The 22,071-nt window shown below is 25.9% G+C and overlaps 1 protein-coding gene across 1 annotated transcript in view; it reads left to right on the top strand.

The window, feature by feature from the left end:
* LOC125654507 (cadherin-23-like) overlaps positions 1–22,071 on the top strand; it is a 57,455-nt gene continuing 35,384 nt past the window's right edge. The window contains exon 1 of the mRNA XM_056142860.1: positions 1–114. Within this exon, the coding sequence (XP_055998835.1) occupies positions 63–114 (52 nt within the window). The 5' untranslated portion in view covers positions 1–62. The remainder of the gene's footprint in view (positions 115–22,071) is intronic.

Below are 22,071 nucleotides of genomic sequence, written 5' to 3'. Positions count from 1 at the left end.
GTTTAAGACAAGATTCATGTCCGGATTCCCGGTTCTACATTTTTCGATTTAATCGATTCAAAATGCAGCAACTGCCTGTGTTAGTAATACTATTGGTATATTTTGTAGATATTGGTAAGTACAACGATTCTATAATTACATTTGTACAGTATAATCATTGTTGTGGATATTGGTGTGTATAAGGATTCTATAATTACATTTGTACAGTATAATCATTGTTGTGGATATTGGAGTAGTATATCGATTCTATAATTACGTTTGTACAGTATAATCATTGTTGTGGATATTGGTGTGTATAAGGATTCTATAATTACATTTGTACAGTATAATCATTGTTGTGGATATTGGTGAGTACAACGATTATATAATTACATTTGTACAGTATAACCATTGCTTGCGGTGGATTAATTTCACGAAATAGTTGATTTTGTATGATGATACTTGGAATTTTATTTCGGTTGAGCATCACTGAAGAGACATTATTTGTCGAAATGCGCATCTGGTGCATCAAAATTGGTACCGTATAAGTTTTACATTATGACCCCTGGATCGAGGCCTCTGCTGGTGGACTGTTAGTCCCCGAGGGTCTCTACAGCCTAGTAGCTAAGTAACTTGAAAATACGGATGTATATTTAATTGCTGTTATAAAATTTAGAAATTCATTTCAAAATTAAGGATTATCTCCCTCATGCATAGCTCTTATCCTTGGACGAATTTGGCTCCACTTGTTTGACACGCTGTTTTTGGCTATATTTAGATCTGAGACTTCATAGTTATTTCGGATTTCAAACATTTCTTAGGGTGAAATAAAAATGTTTTAAAACATTTTTTTCCAAATCTTGACACATGCAAATATTTGATTTAAAGCTTTATTTCTTGAGCTGCACTGATATATAGGCCAAATACACTGTGTAGAAACGGACTAGGGTAAAGTACGTTACCCTAGTCCAAAATGGCGACAGGCAAATACGCTTCCACTTTTCTCTTTAAAATATTGATGTTTTCTGTCGTGGGTTCTACATTTATTTTGTACCAATTAAATGGATAGTGTTAGTTCTAAATGGCTATCTGAAGATTTTATTTAAATTAGGCGTATTTAACAAGAAAACCCGCCTCGAAGATTTGCTACAGATTAGGGTAAAGTTTTTGGAATGTTAATACACGATTAGTGTAAAAAATTTTCGCGATTAGGGTGAAGTTATTCATCGTACATTCAAATATGCAATGTTTTTATTCTATACTTCGTTTTGTAGTTGATATAGAACTGTAAAAGCTTTTAAAGGAAGTTTATGTGAACAAAGTTTAATAAAAGTAGGTAGAGATATCACCAACTATAAAAATAAACTTTTTTCTTATATCAAATGAATAAGAATTGAAGCTGTGTGTAATTATACAATTTTTAATAGCAATTTTTGACGTTACATCATATTTTCCATTTCATGTCCGTTATTTTTGTCATATGGAGAATACAATGTAATTATTAATCCGTCGTGAAATTGATGTTGTCCTTGGTGTACAGTATTAAAGGTACATGTACATTCTCTGTGAATGTCACCAACATTTAATGCGTTTTCCAAGAGGGCAATAGCGATCACAAACAAATACGTGTATCTTGCAGATTGGTGACTGAACTTCAGCGGTAGCTCAGTGATATTTGAGAGCATTTGCTTCGTAACCCTGAGGTCGTGAGTTCAGACCCCGCTCATGTCATGGCCGCTCATGTCATGGCCGCATCAAACCTAAGACGAAAACATAAGTATTAGTTGCTCCTTCGCCAAAATCACCGATCTTTTGGACATGACCTTAAAATCGGCGGTCCCGTGTAGCGACAAGTTTTGGCACATTTAAGAATCTTCACTGCCACGGTTGTAAGCAGCAAACATAGTTCTAAACTTGTGGTACATCACCTACAACTGGTGGCCTTTCAATATAAGTGACAAATAATTCTCGATGGGACATAAAACCAACAACCAACTAAATGAATTTGTTGTCAGTATATATCATGAAATGTGGTCCGATATTGGGAATGATTTCTGTAAGTTAGACTAGTTGAATTTGTATAGGTGTCGGGACAAGGGGAGCGTGGGGGCTTAATCTTCACCAAGAATTTCCCCCAAAACAGATATTTTTCAACCAAAAGTGTGCTGATCAACGAAGCTAGCCCTTTCTAATATACTTTTGACGCCTATGATTTGCATAGTCTAATTTCATTTCATTAATTTCAAAGAAGTTTAAGTTGGTTTTATATTTATTATCATTTATTTATTTATCTATGTATTGAATTTTCGCAATTTGTAACTTTACTCTTTCGTATTCACCATTGATTTTATCTAAACTCGGAACGTCTGTAATATAAGTTAATTTGTATATCCGTAATGTTTCTAACTAAAGAATATAACAGTTTCACTTTCATTTCCACGAATAATTCAATTACGAGGACTGACAAATTACTACATGTAGTCGCCTAACATTGTTACTCGATCCGATGGAAACTTAATTGTTTTTCAACTTTCAACACGGCGAAGCAAGTACTCCAAACGATGAATTCTGTTAACCACAAAGTAGTGTGTTCTGGTTTGAGGAAGGCGGAGAATTTTAAAATCCTTGCACAGTTGAGGATCGTATTACTATGTATTTATACCATTAACTTCACTTTGGTCTTTATCAAATGACATAGTCCCTCTAAAACACCCATGGGACATCCTCTATATAGCAGACCAGAAGTTATGACTGGTATCGTATAGTGTTTAGCACCTCACTTGTGAGGGTCGATACCCGATTGTTCCAAAGATGAACACAAAAGTAGAACATTAGGACAGATCTTGAAACAACCAATTAAATAACACATCTCATGTTTTCAAAGTATGCAATATTACATGCATTTTGTCCTCTTTATGCTTATAGTAATTAATTGTAATAGTTCGTTCGCCGAAATTTTGCGATAATTAACCACAATACAGACTTAAATCTAAGCCCCGATTTCAAAAAGTCAAGTTAATTAGGTAGGTAGTCACATGGTACAGTGACGTCACATGCGCCCTTCGGATTGTGAAAGTACTGCGAGATATTATTAAAAACTCAACTTTTAGGACCTAATTTATTTACCATGGGCAACATTTAACTTCATAGTTATTTCGGATATCAAACATTTCGGTTGAGCATCACTGAAGAGACATTATTTGTCGAAATGCGTATCTGGTGCATCAAAATTGGTACCGTATAAGTTTTACATTAAATCGATATTCACAAATTGTCCGAGTTTTATTTGTGTTCGCCACCAGTGTACACATATAACGATGTAAATACCCAAATATAGCGAGTAAAGCGTGTATGAAATCGGCAATATTGTGAGTAAATAATGTTTATATGGGTCGCTGTCTACAAACTGTTTGGGGTTGTTATTCCTTTATACATCTGTAATTGGCGCTGTTTTTCTAAAATAAACAGTGCAATCATTATTTATTTTTAGATTAGACAAATTATGATACGTTAAATTGTTGACAACTAGGCCCTATGCCAAGCTATTGTCACGCATGTATTTCGGAAAGAAAGAAAAAGACAACACACACACAAATCAATAAAAATATTCAAATTTAAATTGGTAATCACATTATTTTTATTTTGATAAAGTAATCTTATTACTATTTTTGAATTGTGATCTGCACGTCTTTAGGAAGTACGAAGTGGGAGCACGGTGTTATAGCCTACTGACGCACTCAAGATGCTACGAGTTCAATAAGGAAATAATTTTATAATTCAATTTAAAGTTAGGAAATACAATATTCTATTATTTGTATGATTAAAAGTTCAATTATTTTGTATCTTTATTTTTTGTTGTAAATCTACCAGTTGGTAGAAGTTAAATTGTATCGTCGATATATGTTGTTACAAGGTGAAGGTCAGTTGATCCGAGTGTGTATTGAATTTGAAGAGCAAAACAGAATGTATGCTATAGGCCTACCAGTGCTTATAGCTTCGATATATCCATTTTCTCGCAGTTTATCAGGGTCTCTGTCCAAGCGGTGTTGGAAAGGTGACTGGGTGTGTTTTTTAAGGTAAAGTTCTTGCTCCAACAAAAAAATTATCCACATCTTTTTTCTCGTACCTTCCTTCGAAAAATTGAAAAATACTCAGTCTAAATCCTTTCTACCGACAACTAGTACACCCGAGCACGGCACAAAACATCTTAATGCATTATTATTTACAAGCCGTTAACGTGATAATTGGTTTTTTGTCGATTAAATCTAATCTGTTTTTGAAATGGCTAATAGATGTTTTCAAACCCGAGGGCGCATATGACGTCACACATAATGGCGCGTAAACTAGCGAGAGAAAATATGCATATCGCAAGATTTGAATTTCATCGCTTTCAAACTCATTTAAAACACATTTAAAGTAGTTTTAGGCATAAAAAGAGTTAATTTTGCTGAAAAAATGAAAAAGTTTAGAAACATGCGTTGTGTCCTTTAAGTCTACATTTTACTCATCTACTAAGTTAATTCTGTAAGCGTTACCCTAGTCATTAAAATTGATCAAGTTTCTTTTACCCTAGTCGTAAATTTGCTTTACCCTGATCATGGTCGAATTATAAAACCGCTATATCGCTGTGATAGGCGCTGATCATGCACATTTTATTGAATATTTACCGTCTACTATTTATACTATTGCAACTTTAATCATCACTTTTGCAATATATACTTTATATATTTGTATATTAGGTGCAAAATGATGCAAGCGTTCTTGCCGGTCGCTATTTTAACTTACTTTATCGTAGTCCGTTTCTACACAGTGAAATAGATCGATATAAAATATTTGTAGCTTTTACGTTTAACCTCAGAATGCAGAGTCATTTTTGTATTTGGTTTGGACAGTCAACAGGGGCATAATCTCGTCTAGATAATAATGTTTGGGATTTACACTTTGACCTAATGATATAAAACTTGAAACAAAATGTAGTCGATGCTTTTTTATTTCAAAAGTTCAATGGAACTTCACAAATGATGCCCATTTCAAGATATGAACAATAATATATTACTTCCTTTGTTTTTAACCTTGGTGAGGTGAATTTGTTGACAAGTAACTACAGTATGTGAAAATGAATAAATTAGGCTCTATAACACTGAAATGTACAGGCATCATTTTAAAAGAACACTAAAACTACAAACCATAAGAACATTTTTAAAATTCGTTGTATGAAACATTGCTATGTTTTAAAGATAACTTTATTGAAAACATGGGTTGTAGCGTTATTTGAAATGTACCAAATAATAATATACATGATAAGGCACTTTAATGATGGTACGTGTATATATGAGTAATATAATGATGATGATTGATTTCGATAAACATGTACTTGTACATGCACAATCTTATTTTCCCCAAGTGCGCACGGTCAGCGCTACCTTGTTAGGTTCCAGTCTTTAGATAAAGGTCGCATCATCAAGCTCCAGATGGAATTAGAACATCGCTCGGTCTTTTCTGAGAAGTCAAGAAGAGAAAACCTCCTTTTTCTGAACTTGACGGAAAATGCCGAGCAATGTTCCGATTACCTCCGGTGAAAACATTCATGTATACGTGTGCATGCGCAAGCTGAATTTCTCCATAGCATTGGACCTTGCATATATATTTTCTTCGTGGACCTTAGGGTCCATCCTATTTAAGAAGCCAATTTCTTTACAAGAAGAAGATGGTTTCTGACGAAACCCTAAAAGGCACCAAATATTATAACGAGGGTTTCACTTCGGTTAATACCGAATGAGAAGAAGCTGACAAATGTCTCCCTTTTTTCTTTGGAAGATTGTTTTCTATTTGATTTAATTCTTATTATTGTTCCCAATATGCATTCCTTCATGGGTCATGTCCAAGTCTGCAATTCTTATAAATCAAACTCTACTAATGGAAAACAAACACAGACAAGTGGACGACAGGAATATATTTAGTTCTATTAGCGATGTTTTTTAAATTCCACTTTACTCTAAAAACAGATGACAGTTTCTGCTTTCTTTATTAAAAACACCCTTTTATCTATACATTGTTGATCATTACTTTAATGTATAATGAAAATATGGCGAAGCAAATAACACAAACTTATTTTCAATGAAGATAATAGCAAATGACACTAGGTTATTTACAATGAAGATAATAACAAACAAATAACACTAGGTTATTTACAATGAAGATAATAACAAACATATAACACTAGGTTATTTACAATGGAGATAATAACAAATAACACTAGGTTATTTACAATGAAGATAAAAACAAACATATAACACTAGGTTATTTACAATGAAGATAATAACAAATAATACTAGGTTATTTACAATGAAGATAAAAACACACATATAACACTAGGTTATTTACAATGAAGATAATAACAAACAAATAACACTAGGTTATTTACAATGAAGATAATAACAAATAACACTAGGTTATTTACAATGAAGATAATACCAAACATATAACACTAGGTTATTTACAATGAAGATAAAAACAAACATATAACACTAGGTTATTTACAATGAAGATAATAACAAACATATATCACTAGGTTATTTACAATGAAGATAATAACAAATAACACTAGGTTATTTACAATGAAGATAATAACAAATAACACTAGGTTATTTACAATGAAGATAATAACAAACATATAACACTAGGTTATTTACAATGAAGATAAAAACAAACATATAACACTAGGTTATTTACAATGAAGATAAAAAAAAACAAATAACACTAGGTTATTTACAATGAAGATAATAACAAACATATAACACTAGGTTATTTACAATGAAGATAAAAACAAACATATAACACTAGGCTATTTACAATGAAGATAATACCAAACATATAACACTAGGTTATTTACAATAGAGATAATAACAAACATATAACACTAGGTTATTTACAATGAAGATAATAACATATAACACTAGGTTATTTACAATGAAGATAATACCAAACATATAATACTAGGTTATTTACAATAGAGATAATAGCATATAACACTAGGTTATTTACAATGAAGATAATAACAAATATATTACACTAGGTTTTTTACAATGAAGATAAAAACAGACATATAACACTAAGTTATATACAATGGAGATAATAACAAACATATAACACTAGGTTATTTACAATGAAGATAAAAACAGACATATAACACTAAGTTATTTACAATGAAGATAAAAACAAACATATAACACTAGGTTATTTACAATGAAGATAATAACAAACATATAACACTAGGTTATTTACAATGAAGATAATAACAAATAACACTAGGTTATTTACAATGAAGATAAAAACAAACATACAACTCTAGGTTATTTACAATGAAGATAAAAACACACATATAACACTAGGTTATTTACAATGTAGATAATAACAAACATATAACACTAGGTTATTTACAATGAAGATAATAACAAATAACACTAGGTTATTTACAATGAAGATAAAAACACACATACAACATTAGGTTATTTACAATGAAGATAATAACAAATAACACTAGGTTATTTACACTGAAGATAAAAACATATAAAACTAGGTTATTTACAATGAAGATAATACCAAACATATAACACTAGGTTATTTACAATGAAGATAATACCAAACATATAACACTAGGTTATTTACAATCAAGATAATACCAAACATATAACACTAGGTTATTTACAATCAAGATAATAACAAAATACAACACTAGGTTATTTACAATGTAGATAATAACAAACATATAACACTAGGTTATTTACAATGAAGATAATAACAAATAACACTAGGTTATTTACAATGAAGATAATAACAAACATATAACACTAGGTTATTTACAATGAAGATAAAAACAAACATATAACACTAGGTTATTTACAATGAAGATAAAAAAAACAAATAACACTAGGTTATTTACAATGAAGATAATAACAAACATATAACACTAGGTTATTTACAATGAAGATAAAAACAAACATATAACATTAGGTTATTTACAATGAAGATAATACCAAACATATAACACTAGGTTATTTACAATAGAGATAATAACAAACATATAACACTAGGTTATTTACAATGAAGATAATAACATATAACACTAGGTTATTTACAATGAAGATAATAACAAATATATTACACTAGGTTTTTTACAATGAAGATGAAAACAGACATATAACACTAAATTATATACAATGGAGATAATAACAAACATATAACACTAGGTTATTTACAATAAAGATAAAAACAGACATATAACACTAAGTTATTTACAATGAAGATAAAAACACACATATAACACTAGGTTATTTACAATGAAGATAATAACAAACATATAACACTAGGTTATTTACAATGAAGATAATAACAAATAACACTAGGTTATTTACAATGAAGATAAAAACAAACATACAACTCTAGGTTATGTACAATGAAGATAAAAACACACATATAACACTAGGTTATTTACAATGTAGATAATAACAAACATATAACACTAGGTTATTTACAATGAAGATAATAACAAATAACACTAGGTTATTTACAATGAAGATAAAAACAGACATATAACACTAAGTTATATACAATGGAGATAATAACAAACATATAACACTAGGTTATTTACAATGAAGATAATATCAAACATATAACACTAGGTTATTTACAATGAAGATAATACCAAACATATAACACTAGGTTATTTACAATGAAGATAATACCAAACATATAACACTAGGTTATTTACAATGAAGATAATACCAAACATATAACACTAGGTTATTTACACTGAAGATAAAAACAAACATATAACACTAGGTTATTGACAATGTAGATAATAACAAACATATAACACTAGGTTATTTACAATGAAGATAATAACAAATAACACTAGGTTATTTACACTGAAGATAAAAACATATAATACTAGGTTTTTTACAATGAAGATAATACCAAACATATAACACTAGGTTATTTACAATGAAGATAATACCAAACATATAACACTAGGTTATTTACAATCAAGATAATACCAAACATATAACACTAGGTTATTTACAATCAAGATAATAACAAAATACAACACTAGGTTATTTACAATGTAGATAATAACAAACATATAACACTAGGTTATTTACAATGAAGATAATAACAAATATATAACACTAGGTTATTTACAATGAAGATACAAACAAACATATAACACTAGGTTATTTACAATGAAGATAAAAAAAAAACAAATAACACTAGGTTATTTACAATGAAGATAATAACAAACATATAACACTAGGTTATTTACAATGAAGATAATAACAAACATATAACACTAGGTTATTTACAATAGAGATAATAACAAACAGATAACACTAGGTTATTTACAATGAAGATAATAACAAATATATTACACTAGGTTTTTTACAATGAAGATAAAAACAGGCATATAACACTAAATTATATACAATGGAGATAATAACAAACATATAACACTAGGTTATTTACAATAAAGATAAAAACAGACATATAACACTAAGTTATTTACAATGAAGATAAAACACACATATAACAGTAGGTTATTTACAATGAAGATAATAACAAACATATAACACTAGGTTATTTACAATGAAGATAATAACAAATAACACTAGGTTATTTACAATGAAGATAAAAACAAACATACAACTCTAGGTTATTTACAATGAAGATAAAAACACACATATAACACTAGGTTATTTACAATGTAGATAATAACAAACATATAACACTAGGTTATTTACAATGAAGATAATAACAAATAACACTAGGTTATTTACAATGAAGATAAAAACAAACATATAACACTAGGTTATTTACAATGAAGATAATAATAAACATATAACACTAGGTTATTTACAATGAAGATAATATCAAACATATAACACTAGGTTATTTACAATGAAGATAATAACAAATAACACTAGGTTATTTACAATGAAGATAAAAACAAACATATAACACTAGGTTATTTACAATGAAGATAATAATAAACATATAACACTAGGTTATTTACAATGAAGATAATATCAAACATATAACACTAGGTTATTTACAATGAAGATAAAAACAAACATATAACACTAGGTTATTTACAATGAAGATAATAACAAATAACACTAGGTTATTTACAATGAAGATAATAACAAACATATAACACTAGGTTATTTACACTGAAGATAATAACAAATAACACTAGGTTATTTACAATGAAGATAATAACAAACATATAACACTAGGTTATTTACAATGAAGATAATAACAAATAACACTAGGTTATTTACAATGAAGATAAAAACAAACATATAACACTAGGTTATTTACAATGAAGACAATAACAAACATATAACACTAGGTTATTTACAATGTAGATAATAACAAATAACACTAGGTTATTTACAATGTAGATAATAACAAATAACACTAGGTTATTTACAATGAAGATAATATCAAACATACAACATTAGGTTATTTACAATGTAGATAATAACAAACATATAACACTAGGTTATTTACAATGAAGATAATATCAAACATATAGCACTAGGTTATTTACAATGAAGATAATAACAAATAACACTAGGTTATTTACAATGAAGATAAAAACAAACATATAACACTAGGTTATTTACAATGAAGATAAAAACAAACATATAACACTAGGTTATTTACAATGTAGATAATAACAAACATATAACACTAGGTTATTTACAATGAAGATAATAACAAATAACACTAGGTTATTTACAATGAAGATAAAAACAAACATATAACACTAGGTTATTTACAATGAAGATAATAACAAACATATAACACTAGGTTATTTACAATGAAGATAATATCAAACATATAACACTAGGTTATTTACAATGAAGATAAAAACAGACATATAACACTAAGTTATATACAATTGAGATAATAACAAACATATAACACTAGGTTATTTACAATGAAGATAATATCAAACATATAACACTAGGTTATTTACAATGAAGATAATACCAAACATATAACACTAGGTTATTTACAATGAAGATAATACCAAACATATAACACTAGGTTATTTACACTGAAGATAAAAACAAACATATAACACTAGGTTATTTACAATGTAGATAATAACACACATATAACACTAGGTTATTTACAATGAAGATAATAACAAATAACACTAGGTTATTTACACTGAAGATAAAAACATATAATACTAGGTTATTTACAATGAAGATAATACCAAACATATAACAATAGGTTATTTACACTGAAGATAAAAACAAACATATAACACTAGGTTATTTACTATGTAGATAATACCAAACATATAACACTAGGTTATTTACAATGAAGATAATACCAAACATATAACACTAGGTTATTTACAATCAAGATAATAACAAAATACAACACTAGGTTATTTACAATGTAGATAATAACAAACATATAACACTAGGTTATTTACAGTGAAGATAATACCAAACATATAACACTAGGTCATTTACAATGAAGATAATACCAAACATATAATACTAGGTTATTTACAATCAAGATAATAACAAAATACAACACTAGGTTATTTACAATGTAGATAATAACAAACATATAACACTAGGTTATTTACAATGAAGATAATAACAAATAACACTAGGTTATTTACACTGAAGATAAAAACAAACATATAACACTAGGTTATTTACAATGAAGATAATAACAAACACATAATACTAGGTTATTTACAATGAAGATAATAACAAATAACACTAGGTTATTTACAATGAAGATAATAACAAACAACACTAGGTTATTTACAATGAAGATAATAACATATAACACTAGGTTATTTACAATGAAGATAATAACAAACATATAACACTAGGTTATTTACAATGAAGATAATATCAAACATATAACACTAGGTTATTTACAATGAAGATAAAAACAGACATATAACACTAAGTTATATACAATGGAGATAATAACAAACATATAACACTAGGTTATTTACAATGAAGATAATATCAAACATATAACACTAGGTTATTTACAATGAAGATAATACCAAACATATAACACTAGGTTATTTACAATGAAGATAATACCAAACATATAACACTAGGTTATTTACAATGAAGATAATACCAAACATATAACACTAGGTTATTTACACTGAAGATAAAAACAAACATATAACACTAGGTTATTTACAATGTAGATAATAACAAACATATAACACTAGGTTATTTACAATGAAGATAATAACAAATAACACTAGGTTATTGACACTGAAGATAAAAACATATAATACTAGGTTATTTACAATGAAGATAATACCAAACATATAACACTAGGTTATTTACAATAAAGATTATATGAAACATATAACACTAGGTTATTTACAATGAAGATAATACCAAACATATAACACTAGGTTATTTACAATCAAGATAATAACAAAATACAACACTAGGTTATTTACAATGTAGATAATAACAAACATATAACACTCGGTTATTTACAATGAAGATAAAAACAAACATATAACACTAGGTTATTTACAATGAAGATAAAAAAAAAACAAATAACACTAGGTTATTTACAATGAAGATAATAACAAACATATAACACTAGGTTATTTACAATGAAGATAAAAACAAACATATAACACTAGGTTATTTACAATGAAGATAATACCAAACATATAACACTAGGTTATTTACAATACAGATAATAACAAATATATTACACTAGGTTTTTTACAATGAAGATAAAAACAGACATATAACACTAAATTATATACAATGGAGATAATAACAAACAAATAACACTAGGTTATTTACAATAAAGATAAAAAAAGACATATAACACTAAGTTATTTACAATGAAGATAAAAACAAACATATAACACTAGGTTATTTACAATGAAGATAATAACAAACATATAACACTAAGTTATTTACAATGAAGGTAATAACAAATAACACTAGGTTATTTACAATGAAGATAAAAACAAACATACAACTCTAGGTTATTTACAATGAATATAAAAACACACATATAACACTAGGTTATTTACAATGAAGATAATAACAAATAACACTAGGTTATTTACAATGAAGATAAAAACAAACATATAACACTAGGTTATTTACAATGAAGATAATAATAAACATATAACACTAGGTTATTTACAATGAATATAATATCAAACATATAACACTATGTTATTTACAATGAAGATAATAACAAATAACACTAGGTTATTTACAATGAAGATAAAAACAAACATATAACACTAGGTTATTTACAATGAAGATAATAATAAACATATAACACTAGGTTATTTACAATGAAGATAATATCAAACATATAACACTAGGTTATTTACAATGAAGATAAAAACAAACATATAACACTAGGTTATTTACAATGAACATAAAAAAACCCATATAACACTAGGTTATTTACAATGAAGATAAAAACAAACATATAACACTAGGTTATTTACAATGAAGATAATAACAAATAACACTAGGTTATTTACAATGAAGATAATAACAAACATATAACACTAGGTTATTTACAATGAAGATAAAAACAAACATATAACACTAGGTTATTTACAATGAAGATAAAAAAAAACCAAATAACACTAGGTTATTTACAATGAAGATAATAACAAACATATAACACTAGGTTATTTACAATGAAGATAAAAACAAACATATAACACTAGGTTATTTACAATGAAGATAAAAAAAAAACAAATAACACTAGGTTATTTACAATGAAGATAATAACAAACATATAACACTAGGTTATTTACAATGAAGATAAAAACAAACATATAACACTAGGTTATTTACAATGAAGATAATACCAAACATATAACACTAGGTTATTTACAATACAGATAATAACAAACATATAACACTAGGTTATTTACAATGAAGATAATAACATATAACACTAGGTTATTTACAATGAAGATAATAACAAATATATTACACTAGGTTTTTTACAATGAAGATAAAAACAGACATATAACACTAAATTATATACAATGGAGATAATAACAAACATATAACACTAGGTTATTTACAATAAAGATAAAAACAGACATATAACACTAAGTTATTTACAATGAAGATAAAAACAAACATATAACACTAGGTTATTTACAATGAAGATAATAACAAACATATAACACTAGGTTATTTACAATGAAGATAATAACAAATAACACTAGGTTATTTACAATGAAGATAAAAACAAACATACAACTCTAGGTTATTTACAATGAAGATAAAAACACACATATAACACTAGGTTATTTACAATGTAGATAATAACAAACATATAACACTAGGTTATTTACAATGAAGATAATAACAAATAACACTAGGTTATTTACAATGAAGATAAAAACAAACATATAACACTAGGTTATTTACAATGAAGATAATAATAAACATATAACACTAGGTTATTTACAATGAAGATAATATCAAACATATAACACTAGGTTATTTACAATGAAAATAATAACAAATAACACTAGGTTATTTACAATGAAGATAAAAACAAACATATAACACTAGGTTACTTACAATGAAGATAATAATAAACATATAACACTAGGTTATTTACAATGAAGATAATATCAAACATATAACACTAGGTTATTTACAATGAAGATAAAAACAAACATATAACACTAGGTTATTTACAATGAAGATAGTAATAAACATATAACACTAGGTTATTTACAATGAAGATAATATCAAACATATAACACTAGGTTATTTACACTGAAGATAAAAACAAACATATAACACTATGTTATTTACAATGAAAATAATAACAAACATATAACACTAGGTTATTTACAATGAAGATAATAACAAATAACACTAGGTTATTTACAATGAAGATAAAAACAAACATATAACACTAGGTTATTTACAATGAAGATAATAATAAACATATAACACTAGGTTATTTACAATGAAGACAATAAGAGACATATAACACTAGGTTATTTACAATGTAGATAATAACAAATAACACTAGGTTATTTACAATGAAGATAATATCAAACATACAACATTAGGTTATTTACAATGTAGATAATAACAAACATAAAACACTAGGTTATTTACAATGAAGATAATATCAAACATATAACACTAGGTTATTTACAATGAAGATAATAACAAATAACACTAGGTTATTTACAATGAAGATAAAAACAAACATATAACACTAGGTTATTTACAATGAAGATAAAAACAAACATATAACACTAGGTTATTTACAATGTAGATAATAACAAACATATAACACTATGTTATTTACAATGAAGATAATAACAAATAACACTAGGTTATTTACAATGAAGATAAAAACAAACATATAACACTAGGTTATTTACAATGAAGATAAAAACAAACATATAACACTAGGTTATTTACAATGAAGATAATAACAAACATATAACACTAGGTTATTTACAATGAAGATAATATCAAACATATAACACTAGGTTATTTACAATGAAGATAAAAACAGACATATAACACTAAGTTATATACAATGGAGATAATAACAAACATATAACACTAGGTTATTTACAATGAAGATAATATCAAACATATAACACTAGGTTATTTACAATGAAGATAATACCAAACATATAACACTAGGTTATTTACAATGAAGATAATACCAAACATATAACACTAGGTTATTTACACTGAAGATAAAAACAAACATATAACACTAGGTTATTTACAATGTAGATAATAACAAACATATAACACTAGGTTATTTACAATGAAGATAATAACAAATAACACTAGGTTATTTACAATGAAGATAAAAACAAACATATAACACTAGGTTATATACAATGAAGATAAAAACAAACATATAACACTAGGTTATTTACAATGAAGATAATAACAAACATATAACACTAGGTTATTTACAATGAAGATAATATCAAACATATAACACTAGGTTATTTACAATGAAGATAAAAACAGACATATAACACTAAGTTATATACAATGGAGATAATAACAAACATATAACACTAGGTTATTTACAATGAAGATAATATCAAACATATAACACTAGGTTATTTACAATGAAGATAATACCAAACATATAACACTAGGTTATTTACAATGAAGATAATACCAAACATATAACACTAGGTTATTTACAATGAAGATAATACCAAACATATAACACTAGGTTATTTACACTGAAGATAAAAACAAACATATAACACTAGGTTATTTACAATGTAGATAATAACAAACATATAACACTAGGTTATTTACAATGAAGATAATAACAAAATACAACACTAGGTTATTTACAATGTAGATAATAACAAACATATAACACTATGTTATTTACAATGAAGATAATAACAAATAACACTAGGTTATTTACAATGAAGATAATAACAAACATATAACACTAGGTTATTTACAATGAAGATAAAAACAAACATATAACACTAGGTTATTTACAATGAAGATAAAAAAAAAACAAATAACACTAGGTTATTTACAATGAAGATAATAACAAACATATAACACTAGGTTATTTACAATGAAGATAAAAACAAACATATAACACTAGGTTATTTACAATGAAGATAATACCAAACATATAACACTAGGTTATTTACAATAGAGATAATAACAAACATATAACACTAGGTTATTTACAATGAAGATAATAACATATAACACTAGGTTATTTACAATGAAGATAATAACAAATATATTACACTAGGTTTTTTACAATGAAGATAAAAACAGACATATAACACTAAATTATATACAATGGAGATAATAACAAACATATAACACTAGGTTATTTACAATAAAGATAAAAACAGACATATAACACTAAGTTATTTACAATGAAGATAAAAACACACATATAACACTAGGTTATATACAATGAAGATAATAACAAACATATAACACTAGGTTATTTACAATGAAGATAATAACAAATAACACTAGGTTATTTACAATGAAGATAAAAACAAACATACAACTCTAGGTTATTTACAATGAAGATAAAAACACACATATAACACTAGGTTATTTACAATGTAGATAATAACAAACATATAACACTAGGTTATTTACAATGAAGATAATAACAAATAACACTAGGTTATTTACAATGAAGATAAAAACAAACATATAACACTAGGTTATTTACAATGAAGATAATAATAAACATATAACACTAGGTTATTTACAATGAAGATAATATCAAACATATAACACTAGGTTATTTACAATGAAGATAATAACAAGTAACACTAGGTTATTTACAATGAAGATAAAAACAAACATATAACACTAGGTTATTTACAATGAAGATAATAATAAACATATAACACTAGGTTATTTACAATGAAGATAATATCAAACATATAACACTAGGTTATTTACAATGAAGATAAAAACAAACATATAACACTAGGTTATTTACAAAGAACATAAAAACAAACATATAACACTAGGTTATTTACAATGAAGATAAAAACAAACATATAACACTAGGTTATTTACAATGAAGATAATAACAAATAACACTAGGTTATTTACAATGAAGATAATAACAAACATATAACACTAGGTTATTTACACTGAAGATAATGACAAATAACACTAGGTTATTTACAATGAAGATAATAACAAACATATAACACTAGGTTATTTACAATGAAGATAATAACAAATAACACTAGGTTATTTACAATGAAGATAAAAACAAACATATAACACTAGGTTATTTACAATGAAGACAATAACAAACATATAACACTAGGTTATTTACAATGTAGATAATAACAAATAACACTAGGTTATTTACAATGTAGATAATAACAAATAACACTAGGTTATTTACAATGAAGATAATATCAAACATACAACAATAGGTTATTTACAATGTACATAATAACAAACATATAACACTAGGTTATTTACAATCAAGATAATAACAAACATATAACACTAGGTTATTTACAATGAAGATAATAACAAATAACACTAGGTTATTTACAATGAAGATAAAAACAAACATATAACACTAGGTTATTTACAATGAAGATAAAAACAAACATATAACACTAGGTTATTTACAATGTAGATAATAACAAACATATAACACTAGGTTATTTACAATGAAGATAATAACAAATAACACTAGGTTATTTACAATGAAGATAAAAACAAACATATAACACTAGGTTAATTACAATGAAGATAAAAACAAACATATAACACTAGGTTATTTACAATGAAGATAATAACAAACATATAACACTAGGTTATTTACAATGAAGATAATATCAAACATATAACACTAGGTTATTTACAATGAAGATAAAAACAGACATATAACACTAAGTTATATACAATGGAGATAATAACAAACATATAACACTAGGTTATTTACAATGAAGATAATATCAAACATATAACACTAGGTTATTTACAATGAAGATAATACCAAACATATAACACTAGGTTATTTACAATGAAGATAATACCAAACATATAACACTAGGTTATTTACACTGAAGATAAAAACAAACATATAACACTAGGTTATTTACAATGTAGATAATAACAAACATATAACACTAGGTTATTTACAATGAAGATAATAACAAATAACACTAGGTTATTTACACTGAAGATAAAAACATATAATACTAGGTTATTTACAATGAAGATAATACCAAACATATAACACTAGGTTATTTACACTGAAGATAAAAACAAACATATAACACTAGGTTATTTACAATGTAGATAATACCAAACATATAACACTAGGTTATTTACAATGAAGATAATACCAAACATATAACACTAGGTTATTTACAATCAAGATAATAACAAAATACAACACTAGGTTATTTACAATGTATATAATAACAAACATATAACACTAGGTTATTTACAATGAAGATAATACCAAACATATAACACTAGGTTATTTACAATGAAGATAATACCAAACATATAATACTAGGTTATTTACAATCAAGATAATAACAAAATACAACACTAGGTTATTTACAATGTAGATAATAACAAACATATAACACTAGGTTATTTACAATGAAGATAATAACAAATAACACTAGGTTATTTACACTGAAGATAAAAACAAACATATAACACTAGGTTATTTACAATGAAGATAATAACAAACACATAATACTAGGTTATTTACAATGAAGATAATAACAAATAACACTAGGTTATTTACAATGAAGATAATAACAAACAACACTAGGTTATTTACAATGAAGATAATAACATATAACACTAGGTTATTTACAATGAAGATAATAACAAACATATAACACTAGGTTATTTACAATGAAGATAATATCAAACATATAACACTAGGTTATTTACAATGAAGATAAAAACAGACATATAACACTAAGTTATATACAATGGAGATAATAACAAACATATAACACTAGGTTATTTACAATGAAGATAATATTAAACATATAACACTAGGTTATTTACAATGAAGATAATACCAAACATATAACACTAGGTTATTTACAATGAAGATAATACCAAACATATAACACTAGGTTATTTACAATGAAGATAATACCAAACATATAACACTAGGTTATTTACACTGAAGATAAAAACAAACATATAACACTAGGTTATTTACAATGTAGATAATAACAAACATATAACACTAGGTTATTTACAATGAAGATAATAACAAATAACACTAGGTTATTTACACTGAAGATAAAAACATATAATACTAGGTTATTTACAATGAAGATAATACCAAACATATAACACTAGGTTATTTACAATGAAGATAATATGAAACATATAACACTAGGTTATTTACAATGAAGATAATACCAAACATATAACACTAGGTTATTTACAATCAAGATAATAACAAAATACAGCACTAGGTTATTTACAATGTAGATAATAACAAACATATAACACTAGGTTATTTACAATGAAGATAATAACAAATAACACTAGGTTATTTACAATGAAGATAATAACAAACATATAACACTAGGTTATTTACAATGAAGATAAAAACAAACATATAACACTAGGTTATTTACAATGAAGATAAAAAAAAACAAATAACACTAGGTTATTTACAATAAAGATAATAACAAACATATAACACGAGGTTATTTACAATGAAGATAAAAACAAACATATAACACTAGGTTATTTACAATGAAGATAATACCAAACATATAACACTAGGTTATTTACAATACAGATCATAACAAACATATAACACTAGGTTATTTACAATGAAGATAATAACATATAACACTAGGTTATTTACAATGAAGATAATAACAAATATATTACACTAGGTTTTTTACAATGAAGATAAAAACAGACATATAACACTAAATTATATACAATGGAGATAATAACAAACATATAACACTAGGTTATTTACAATAAAGATAAAAACAGACATATAACACTAAGTTATTTACAATGAAGATAAAAACACACATATAACACTAGGTTATTTACAATGAAGATAATAACAAATAACACTAGGTTATTTACAATGAAGATAAAAACAAACATATAACACTAGGTTATTTACAATGAAGATAATAATAAACATATAACACTAGGTTATTTACAATGAAGATAATATCAAACATATAACACTAGGTTATTTACAATGAAGATAAAAACAAACATATAACACTAGGTTATTTACAATGAACATAAAAACAAACATATAACACTAGGTTATTTACAATGAAGATAAAAACAAACATATAACACTAGGTTATTTACAATGAAGATAATAACAAATAACACTAGGTTATTTACAATGAAGATAATAACAAACATATAACACTAGGTTATTTACAATGAAGATAAAAACAAACATATAACACTAGGTTATTTACAATGAAGATAAAAAAAAAACGAATAACACTAGGTTATTTACAATGAAGATAATAACAAACATATAACACTAGGTTATTTACAATGAAGATAAAAACAAACATATAACACTAGGTTATTTACGATGAAGATAAAAAAAACCAAATAACACTAGGTTATTTACAATGAAGATAATAACAAACATATAACACTAGGTTATTTACAATGAAGATAAAAACAAACATATAACACTAGGTTATTTACAATGAAGATAATACCAAACATATAACACTAGGTTATTTACAATACAGATAATAACAAACATATAACACTAGGTTATTTACAATGAAGATAATAACATATAACACTAGGTTATTTACAATGAAGATAATAACAAATATATTACACTAAGTTTTTTACAATGAAGATGAAAACAGACATATAACACTAAATTATATACAATGGAGATAATAACAAACATATAACACTAGGTTATTTACAATAAAGATAAAAACAGACATATAACACTAAGTTATTTACAATGAAGATAAAAACACACATATAACACTAGGTTATTTACACTGAAGATAATAACAAACATATAACACTAGGTTATTTACAATGAAGATAATAACAAATAACACTAGGTTATTTACAATGAAGATAAAAACAAACATACAACTCTAGGTTATTTACAATGAAGATAAAAACACACATATAACACTAGGTTATTTACAATGTAGATAATAAGAAACATATAACACTAGGTTATTTACAATGAAGATAATAACAAATAACACTAGGTTATTTACAATGAAGATAAAAACAAACATATAACACTAGGTTATTTACAATGAAGATAAAAACACACATATAACACTAGGTTATTTACAATGTAGATAATAAGAAACATATAACACTAGGTTATTTACAATGAAGATAATAACAAATAACACTAGGTTATTTACAATGAAGATAAAAACAAACATATAACACTAGGTTATTTACAATGAAGATAATAATAAACATATAACACTAGGTTATTTATAATGAAGAT

Source organism: Ostrea edulis, chromosome 7 (genome assembly GCF_947568905.1).
Source record: "Ostrea edulis chromosome 7, xbOstEdul1.1, whole genome shotgun sequence".
Classification (NCBI taxonomy): domain Eukaryota; kingdom Metazoa; phylum Mollusca; class Bivalvia; order Ostreida; family Ostreidae; genus Ostrea; species Ostrea edulis.
Note: the sequence above shows the minus strand (reverse complement) of the source record. Positions and strands in the feature narration are given on the sequence as shown.